The sequence below is a fragment of the Macaca mulatta genome, chromosome 12, assembly GCF_049350105.2.
Source record: "Macaca mulatta isolate MMU2019108-1 chromosome 12, T2T-MMU8v2.0, whole genome shotgun sequence".
Taxonomy (NCBI): Eukaryota; Metazoa; Chordata; class Mammalia; order Primates; family Cercopithecidae; genus Macaca; species Macaca mulatta.
Window position 1 is genome coordinate 107,321,564 of NC_133417.1, and position 11,068 is coordinate 107,332,631.

The 11,068-nt window shown below is 43.5% G+C and overlaps 1 protein-coding gene across 1 annotated transcript in view; it reads left to right on the top strand.

The window, feature by feature from the left end:
- KIAA2012 overlaps window positions 1–11,068 on the top strand; it is a 138,618-nt gene that overhangs the window by 88,375 nt on the left and 39,175 nt on the right. Inside the window, exons 14-15 of the mRNA XM_015110675.3 lie at window positions 505–642; window positions 10,996–11,068. Coding sequence (XP_014966161.3) covers window positions 505–642; window positions 10,996–11,068 — 211 coding nt within the window. The remainder of the gene's footprint in view (window positions 1–504; window positions 643–10,995) is intronic.

The window sequence follows — 11,068 nt, forward strand, 5'->3', positions numbered from 1 at the left end:
TCTTGGAAATAAACTGGAATCTTGCTATAACCATATTTGCTGCAAAGCAGATTTGATAACCATTCATGGAAGCTATGTAAGTATCAAAAATATCTCATTAAAAAGGAGCCTTCAACAGATGGTAATTTTAGCTCTGCCATATAGTAGCTAATGGCTTTGGGCAAGTTGCTTAACCTCCCAGAGCCTCCCAGTTTCCTGTCTTTATAATGGGAGTAACAGTGCCCACCTTACAGGGTTGTTGTGAAGGTTAAATAAAATAATTAAAGCCCTGGGACCTAGGAAGGTCCCTTTTTCCACTTCCATAGGTACTAATAAATAAACACTCTTGGGCTGTTTTCTCTCTATAGGGTCCTCTGTGTCTTCAACAGTAAAATTAGGTGTTGCGTATTATTGTTTCAATGATTTAAAAAATTGCCTTCTGTAAATATTTGGGGATTTGGACTAGCTCTTATTGCACTGTATATCATTCATATGAAAGTTTGAGCTTTCTGCTTCTCTTCACAGGCAGCCCAGCAGTCCTTGGAGGCAGCAGCTCAGAAGACAGAAGAGCCTCAAAGTTGTATAAATAAAGGGCTGATATGTTCAAACAGAAAAGAATTTTACACGCGCAAGCTGCACATCGACATGACGCCGTTCCTGAAGGTGATCTCACACTGAGAAGACGAGAGGTTTTATAGACACAAACATAGGAATTCCAGTTAATACACTTCTGCATGGTGCAAAAACAGCTTCAGAAGTCCCTCAGAGCTCCTGCATTATCAGAAGGGACAGAAAATAGGCAGTTTGTAGCAGATGAAGAAAGAACAAATTAGGACAGTAATCACAGCCAGCCATCGGGGACAAGTCAGTCGGGTGTCTGGTTTGGGTAGTAGGGGACAGGGAACAGAAAGGAGAAAGAGTAACTTTAAACTACCTCATAAAACAGTCAAATATAATTCATTTTATCTTGACAGTAGCTAAAATAATTGTTACTGTTTTACCACTGTCACTTGGTAGAGTTGATATTACTACTGTAGAGAAGACTGATTCTTGAGTTAACTATTTAGAAGTCAACTGCAAATTCCTTTCTGGATATCTGGCCTTGCTTTCTGTTCTCTAAGAGTTCACTGATCTCCCAAGCTTAGCTTCATTTCAAGTTAAGGGTTCTGAGGGTTTCTATAGTGAGGATGGCATTTGTCCATCTTTGCAACACTCCCTTCCACCCCAGCATCGAACACAGCGCCCGACACATGGAAGGTGCTCATTAAATGCTCCATGAATTGGCCCATCCTTTTCATCCCACACCCTCTGGTTTAGGGCCCCTTTCCTACCCATTCTTTGCCCTCCTCAGAGCTTATTGAACTGGAAATAAATAGCCATGGAGTCAAAGAAACTGACCAGGAACATAGCCAGGCCTAGCATGGAAGGATCTCAGATCCTTCATAGTACCCTGGAGAAAATATTCCAGGCCCTTGATAAGAAATGACTGAGAAAGACAAGAATGGGGCAGAAGAAACCAAATACTTGCCGAGTGTATGATGGTGGCTCTATCTAGTGCCATAGCCTGGCAGGGGTTTTGGAAGTCATGAGGGTCACCCTCCTAATTATCTGGGCTGCCCCAATCCCAGTTCTACAAGGTGGGACTTTGATTAAGAGTCATGCATTTGTCCAAAATCTGTCTCTGTCCACGACTGGGCCCTGCTTTTCAGGGCTTCCTCTTAGATAGGCTCTTCCCCAGGGGTGGCAAGCTGGCCACGAGCTTCTATTTCCCAGGTCATTCCAGAATTGAATGTAAACCAATGTGGGTCACTTATCCATACCCAAATGAAATGCCATTGGCCCACCCTGGAGCCACAGGGACTGAGAATGGGAACAGAAAGTATGTCTGATAGAGGAAAATGGGGTACTGAAAACTATAAGAAGGAATTTCAGCTACTCAGGAGATTGAGGTTGGAGGATCACTTGAGTCCAGGAGTTCAAGGCTGTAGTGTGCTATGATTACACCCGTGAATAGCCACTGTACCCCAGCCTGGGCAACATAGTGAGAACCCATCTCTATAGGAAAAAAAAAAACTACAAGAAAGAAGAATGATTCTGGACCCCAAAAGAAAAGATATTTGCTACAAGTATTCAAAAAATATTGCCATATTGCCATGCTCCATGATTTATACTGTTGAAACTATCCCTTTTATTCTTAGCAACAGTTTAGTTCTTCACTTAGGGCTGAAAGAATTATGAATCGTACTTTCTGGGAGGAAATATCCCATCACAGACACCATTCATTAACCAATATTTGAACACCGGCTATCTACTATGTGCTTGGCAGTTTCTGGGCATTTGGGATACATCAGTGAAAAAAACAGACCAAGATCCCTGCCCTGCTCCAGGATAGTACAGGGAACAGACAACAGACCTAATACACAAGCAGAGCGTGTAGCATGTTCAAAGGTGAGAGCTGCTAAGGAAATGAGATAAGAAAGTGGCTCATGCCTGTAATCCCAGCACTTTGGGAGGCCGAGGCAGGCAGATCATGAGGTCAGGAGATCAAGACCAGCCTGGCTAACAGTGAAACCCCATCTCTACTAAAAATACAAAAAATTAGCCGGGCGTGGTGACAGGTGCCTGTAGTCCCAGCTACTCGGGAGGCTGAGGCAGGAGAATGGCGTGAACCCGGGAGGTGGAGCTTGCAGTGAGCCGAGATCCACCACTGCCCTCCAGCTTGGGTGATAGAGTGAGATTCCATCTCAAGAAAAAAAAAAAGAAAATATGGAGCATTTAAGAATGCAGAATTCAAAGTGGGGAAATTTACAGTAATTGCTTGTATATTTAGTATCCACAATGCTTTTGTGTTACACTTTTTTGTCCAGCAATTTTGGCACAGTATTATAGAAGGAAAAGTGTTGTCATCTCTAAGGCCCACTTTCCTGTCCACCTCCCTCAAGACTCATGGAAATGGCAACTCAGCCTGCTTCCAAAGGACTCACAAAGTACACACTCAGTACACTTTCTGACTCCCAGGCCAGTCTTTGCCCCAAAGACCATGCCTTCTCTTGGAAATGTTCAGTGTTCACAGCTCTCTCTAGATAGACCTTCTCCTTATGGATGTGGTAGCTCCCACGTTCTTAGGGATTGCCATGTAGTAAGACACAGTCCCAGGGTAGTACAGACAAAGATGATGAGTTCAAACAGAGAAGAGCACACAGGCTGTCCTCCACTCCTGGAGCTGTGTAGAAACCAACTCATCCTCTACATTCATTCATGTATCTCCTGCCTGTCCACAGGGTATGTCATTCATTTTTGCCTGGGGCATGTAGGAAGCATTGCACATTGCAGGGGATGAGGGTAGGTGATAAGAAAGGTCAAGGCAGAACAAGGGAATGGAAAGAGATAAAAATAATCACAATTGCTAACATTGCAGAGCACTTATTCTGTGGCTGGCTTTGTTCTAAATTTTATATGCATGCATTTACTTAATTCATAAAATGAATCTAAGTATGTAGAATTACTCCATTTTACAGATGAGAAAACTAAGGCATTGAGAGGCTAAGTAACTTACCAAATGTCACACAGTTGGTAAATGGCAGAAGCAAGATTTGGTCAGGCAGCCCAGTTCCAGTGCCTATGCTCAACCATCTGTTATAAAGCCTCACTGCAGCCCCCAGCTGAGCCCTGTCCAATCAAAAACACTGCCTATCATGTTAGCTAAGCATCCAACACTCCTTCTAGAAAATTCCATTCCTGAGGACACATTCCATCTGCTCCAGGAAGATTTTCTGACCCCACAGGACTTTGCCCTTCCCTCCAGTCCCACCCAAGTTCTGTGAAGGCAATATAAAGCTTTCTCTCCCACTGATCATTTGGTTCCCCTCAGCCAACATATTTTTATTTTTCTTTCTATATTGAGACAGAGTCTCACTCTGTCACCCACGCTGGAGTGCAGTGGCGTGATCTCGGCTCACTGCAAGCTCCGCCTCCTGGGTTCACGCCATTCTTCTGCCTCAGCCTCCCGAGTAGCTGGGACTACAGGTGCACGCCTCCACACCTGGCTAATTTTTTTGTATTTTTTAGTAGAGACGGGGTTTCACTGTGTTATCCAGGACGGTCTCGATCTCCTGACCTCATGATCCACCTGTCTCTGCCTCCCAAAGTCCTGGGATTACAGGCGTGAGCCACCGTGCCTGGCCCCCTCAGCCAACATATATTGAACACGCTCTGAGTATCAGACACTGTGATAGTTACTGAGGATACAGAGATGAATCATCTCTATCCTTGACCTTCCAAGGAGCCTAGAATCTAAGAGGAAGATAAACAATGAAACAGGTAATAGCACAATGTTGTGGCAGAGGCAGGCTCACGTTACTACAGGAGAGCATTCATTCATTTTCCATTTATTGCATGTGAACTTCTCACATTTTAAGAACCTCTTTACAACACTGAAGGCAACATTATTAGCTGATTACACAGAATAATTTGTTTATATCAGGCTTAGATTTGAGGAAATATGATTGATCCAGAGTACATCTGGGTTCATTTAAAAATCAAACCATTTCACCATTTCAGACACAGTGGCACATGCCTGGAATCCCAGCTGCCTGGGAGGATGAGGCCGGAGGATCGCTTGAGCCCAGGAGTTTGAGACCAGCCTGTTTTCTTTCTTTCTTTTTTTTTTTTTTTTTTTTTTTTTTTTTTTTTTTGAGACAGGGTTTCGCTCTTGTAGCCCAGGCTAGAATGCAATGCCGCAATCTCAGCTCACTGCAACCTCCACCTCCCAGTTCAAGCGATTCTCTGCATCAGCCTCCTGAGTAGCTGGGATTTCAAGCACCTACCACCATGCCCGGTTAATTTTTTGCATTTTTAGTAGAGACGGGGTTTCACCATGTTGACCAGGCTGGTCTCAAACTCCTGACCTCAGGTGATCCACCTGCCTCGGTCTCCCAAAGTACTAGGATTACAAGCGTGAGCCACTGCACCCGGCCAAGACCAGCCTATTTTCTAAACCAAAAAAGAAAAAACAAATTTTTTTGAACCATGTTTTTAAAAACTCGATTGTGTTTTTTCAAAAAGAAATGGTAATTGATGAATGAATAAGGATAGAATTTTTTTTTCAGAGACTTTTTAAATTATCAGGGTTAGGTCATGGTCATAAGGAGGAAAACAGCAATAATGCCTATTAACGCTAGATATCAAATTGAATATCCTTATACTCCACGTTGATATCAAAGGGTGTGTATGTTACACCCAGAACATCTGAAGAATGAGAAATAAGCTTCTACCTCGCAGTTCCCACACAGTTAGCACATAGTGCCCTCAAATGCAAGGTAGAGGAATTGACCTGAACACGGACAAGAGCCAGCAGTGCCTGGAGTTAGAGCTGCCCCGCCTGTTTTGAGACCAGTCCCAAGCATTACTTATGTGGGCAAGTGTAGGTGCATCCCACCAAGCAGAAGGGGGCTGCCCCTTAATCCTGTGGATTTCACATACAACAGGAAAATAATGCTTGGCTTAGGACATCGTCCAAAGATGGAGCAGGGTGCCTTAGGAGATAAGTTTTGGTCTCCACAATCATTTAAACGTGCCTTGATGACCATTTGGCAGGAAAGTTGTAGAGGGATCACCAGCAGTTCTCAAGATTTAATGATTCCAGGAGACTTGAATAATATTCCCAGGAAAAATATTTATGAGTGTGTTCTATTTCAAAAAGAAAAAAACCCGAATTAAGTGGAATATTATCAATATTAAAATGTCAGACTGGTAGTTGGGAAGCCCTGGGTGGAGCCGGGAGTACTTCTCTGACACTCTGATACTAAGTGACCTTGTGATGCTTCTCAGACTCCATTTTCTCTTTAATAAAACAGAGATAATAATACTGGGATCTGACCAGGCATGGTGGCTCCTGCCTGTAATCCCAGCACTTTGGGAGGCTGAGGCGGGCGGATCACCACCTCAGGTGGTTCGAGACCAGCCTGGCCAACATGGTGAAACCCCGTCTCTACTAAAAATACAAAAAATTAGCCGGGCATGTTAGCGTGTGCCTGTAGTCCCAGCTTCTCGGGGGCTAAGATAGGAGAATCGTTTGAACCCGAGAGGCGGAGGTTGCAGTGAGCCGAGATCGCACAACTGCACTCCAGCCTGGGTAACAAGAGCGAAAGTCTATCTCAAAAAAATAATAATAATACTGGGAACTCCATACCTGCCTCTCAACAGTGAAGCAAGAATTACATGAACTAATAGTTTTGAAAGAATGTTCATATCTGTAAAGGACTCAGTTCATAAGGGAGAAAGGAACACTCACTGATCCCTGCTAAGGGCCAGGCCCCTCACTTATTGAGCCTTGTGTAATCTTCCCTTCACTCTTCCCAGTAATTGTGCGATCCCCACTGTGCAGATGAGGAAACCGAGGCTCAGAGATGACCAGTCACATGGCTGGCAGCAGAGAGAGCTAGGATTCGAAGCCAAAAAACCCCACAGTATCAGAGATCCGTGAGGTCTGTCTGTTCTGTGCCTGTGTGCCTAGTTGTACTTCTTTGTTCTAGCTGCAGAACCCAAGAAGGGAGCAGAGATTTGATAATATATATTAATCTTTTTTATCTTAATAACACAAGATACTTTATGATTTTCATAAATCATAAGGTCTTTAACGAAGACAACGTAGGGGACTTCTCTGTTACACAAGAAAAGTTGTACTACCTTGAAGCTGAAACTTTTTAATGAGATCCTGATTTTCTTCCATCATTAAGAAAGTATTGAAATTAGTCATTTATATTCATGTATCACATGGTATGTTACATGGAATTTCCAAATGTCTCTTCCTGGTTAAACCTTTTGAGAACTCTACAATTATTTATTATTACTCCCATTTCACAGGTGTAGAAGCTGAGGTTCTACGATAGGGCATGCAGCTGGCTCAAGGCAGGCTGGAGGCCGCACTTCAGACTCCTGCAGTCTTTGCTCCTCCATCCTCCCAGCAGCTCCCTAAAAAAGCCTGCTGTGGTCCTAAAAGTAACATGCCCAGCAGGCACCCGTGCATGAGAGTGGAGGGCAGGACAGCTGGAAGGTTTTCCAAGGACAGATTACCTAAGATCACTTGTGCAGCATCTGTCGGTTTCCAGTTGAAGAAACTGAGGCTCAGAGGTTAAGTAACTCCTACGGTCTGTAAGATATCAAGTGTAGGAGTTAGGACTAGAGTGCAGACAGCCTGACTGCAGGACCTATACCTCAGCCACCAGAGAAAGCGCCTCTCACATGTTGGTTTCAATGTTGTAGTTTGTGTTCGCAAAGTGTTTGTGACTCTTCCTCTTCCCCTGGTCTTATAATACCACACTGCTGCCAGTGCTCTAAATACAGCTCAGTCTTATCACTGGTTTGCTTGAAATTCTTTACCGTGTCCCCATTGGCCCTCTGGTTAAATTCCAAGCATCAAAGATGTATTTATTTTACAAATAGAAAAATATAACATGTGCAATTTTTCTTAAACTCCAAACTGTAACATGCAAGATCTGGCCTGTGTCTAATTTACACTGTCCTCACACTGCCCCCGCACCAAACTATCCCCTAAGCCAGCACATGCTGCTTCCTCTGCTTGGAATTGTTCTACCTTCCCTTCACTGCAAGATTTAGCACTGCGTCTGCCGGTAAACAACCTTCCCAGCCTAATTTAGCTTCACCTCCCATGAGGCCCTGCAGAAACCTGTCATAATCTGCCACAACATTTATCACGCTGCATTGCAAACTGACTTGTCATTTCCCCACAAGTCAGTGAGCGTCCTACGAATACATCTTTCATCTTTGTGCCCCCAGTGCCTATCTCAGTACCTGGCACACAGCAGACTCTCAACAAATGTTCATTAGTTGAATGAACAGGGGAAGAGCACACGACTTGGCCAGAATAACAGAACTGGGTTTTGAATTTGCAGTCCCTCCATTTGTTTTGCTCACTCATCAAGTATTACTACCTGTGTTTCTATCACTCTGTTTTAATCATGCATTTGTAACTCAGACTAAAAGTGACATAACATTTTATTTAGGTTTAGTTTCTTTAATTCAAATTTTGAATCTGAAATATACTCAGAAGATTTTTTTTCAAATTTAAGTACAAAACAGTGTGCCTTCCAGCTGCTCAGCTCCCTTCCCTTGAAAAACCGGGGTTGCTAGTTTCCTGTGTCCCCTTCCTGGAATGTATAATGCATATATATATATAAGCAAATACAGATAGATACATACACAGATAGATATTATATGCAACTTTTAGCATATTATACACATTGTTCAGAGTCTTTTTGTTTGCTTGCTTGTTTTTTTAGATAGAGTCTCACTCTGCCATCCAGGCTGGAGTACAGTGATGCGATCTCGGCTCACTGCACCCTCCGCCTCCTGGGTTCAAGTGATTCTCCTGCCTCAGCCTCCCAAGTAGCTGGCACTACAGGCATGCACCACCACACCTGGCTAATTTTTGTATTTTTAGTAGAGACAGGATTTCACCATGTTAGCCAGGCTGGTCTCGAACTCCTGACCTCAGGTGATCCACCCAACCTGGGCCTCCTAAAGTGCTGGGATTATAGGTGTGAGCCACTGCACTTGGCCCAGAGTCTTTTTTTTTACTTACTACATCTTGCAGTTCTATGTTAATTCATAAAGAGATGCTTGTGTTTTTTAATGGTTGTATAATATTCCATTGTATAAGCTAATAATAATTCATTTAACTAGTCCCCAATTGATGGGACATTTAGGCTGTTTCCAATCTGTTGCAGTGAATGAATGACTTTAGATAGAAGTTATTTCACATGTGTATTCTTTTTTTTTTTTTCAAGATGAAGTCTTGCTCTGTCTCCTAGGCTGGAGTGTAGTGGTGCGATCTCAGCTAACTGCAACTTCCACCTCCTGGGTTCAAGCAATTCTCCTGCCTCAGCCTCCTGAGTAGCTGGGATTACAGGCACCCGCCACCACGCCTGGCTAATTTTTGTATTTTTAGTAGAGACAGGGTTTGATCATGTTGGCCAGGCTGGTCTCAAGCTCCTGACCTCGTGATCTGCCCGCCCCAGCCTCCCAAAGTGCTGGGATTACAGGCATGAGCCACTGCGCCTGGCCACATGTGTATTCTTATATCTAAAAAATGAAAGTTCTTTTGACACTTTTCTAAGCAACATACAATTGAATTGACAGAGTTTCAAATTAAGACTATTTCTTTTTCTAACAAAGACTCACCTGAAAATATTTTTCCAAATCCCTGAGTTTCTCTGTCTCCCTCTCCCACTCTGTGAAATGAGAAGATATTCCTTGCCCCTGAAGGCTCACGACTGTGCGTTGTTGACTCTGAAGGTTGATCCTTCTTGGCATTAAAATTCTTCCAAAAGAAGAAGCTTGACTCTCCCTTTCAATACAGTTTCTTGTTAGATTAAAAGGCTTTATAACCAGGGATTTTTTTTTAAGTTTCTCTTTTCTAGTCTTCTAACTTAGCCTCTTACTCCTTTCCATTTTTCAGGGATGAGGTTTTTTTTTGTTTTTTTTTTTTTTGTTTTTTTTTTGTTTTTTTTACTGTACCAGGCCAAATTGACTTTGTCTCCAAAATAAGAAACCCAAAAGTAAGAAAATTATTTACTTGTGTTAGCTTTTTTATGTCAGTATATATCATCAGCTACAAACACTAAGCTAACAAGTGAGAAACAAACACACAAGGTAAAAAGCCACTAAGTGAGGGAACTCAGAGGGGAATTAAAGAGAGTGCCAAAGTAGCAGATAATTAGTTGTCTCTTCTCATAGCAGGATGTGACTTTGATAACAAAGTGGAAAGGTGACTGTCACTACAGAATGAGGGTAAACCCGGAGAGACTTCCAGGACCCTTCCTGCCAGATTCCAGCTCCAGCACCAAGATGAAGCTGTGGGTCGAGCAGGGATCCAGGTGACAAAGGCCCAGATCTGGCCTCGTCAGACACACGGGGCTTACTTGGGTCACCAACTCTACCTGCCACGTTACTTTGGCACTAAGGAGCTGCTCTTCCAACACTCTAGAGAACAGCATGATTATCAGTCCTGGCTGCATATCAGACTCACCCTAGAAGCCTTAAAATGCCCCAGCTCCAGCAAGTCTGACTGTTATTATTTGGAGTTAGGTCCTGTGAATCATATTTTCTAAAACTTCTCAAATAATTCTAATGTGTAGCCAGGGTTGGTAACCACAGTTATGGAGATTTCTGGGAGGAGGGATTGCAAGCAGCTTGTATGACTCAAGGAAAGAAGGAAGAAGGGATCAAATGTGATAAGAAACCAAATCTGTGGTAATCCTGAGGATGCCACAAAAGGCCTGTCTGACCCTTTGGCTCCCCTGCTTTCAATCCTGAATGTTTCCATTTGTTCTCAACATAAAGACCAAAGTCCTCAACCTGCCTTCAAGGCCATGGGGGTCTGACTCCTCCCAACCCTGTGCAGTTCTCTCAGTCTCTGCTCTAGTCACACCAGTCCTCCCTCAAGTCCTGGAGGTGCCCTGCTTCCTTCTGCTAGTTGGCCTCTGTCATGACATTCTTCTCCCCTTCCCCCAGTAAACTCCTACATACATTAGGCATTCAGCACTGCACAGATGAATGGGATAAGACCCCATGAAAATAAGCACACCCAGGAAGGTAACAGTGCTCAATGCTGCTGGTGCCAAGCCTGCCAGGCCCTGGCTTTTTTTTTTTTTTTTTTTTTTTTAAAGAGACAGGGTCCAGGGTCTTGCTATGTTGCCCAGGCTAGACTCAAACTCCTGGGAACTCCTGCTTTAAGTGAATCTCCCATCTCGGCCTCCCAAGTAGCTGAGGCTACAGGTGCATATTATTATGCCCAGCCGTGCCTGGCTCTTTAAGCCTGTTTAACGCTAGTGGCAGCCTTCCTGGAGACTTAAGTAGAAACAAGTTGATGAAGAAGGAGAAGAAACCGCTAAGAAAACTGGATTCCCTTTTACCAAAGGTCGTGGACCACAGAAGTGTTTAAAGTGTTGCATTTATTGTGTCTAATGTACTCTTTGGTGTGTGTTAACCCAATAGGAAAGCGGAAATGCACTGGACTCTCAGGAAGAAGCGGGGAGACCCCTCAGAGAAACTCATCACGACGGCCAAG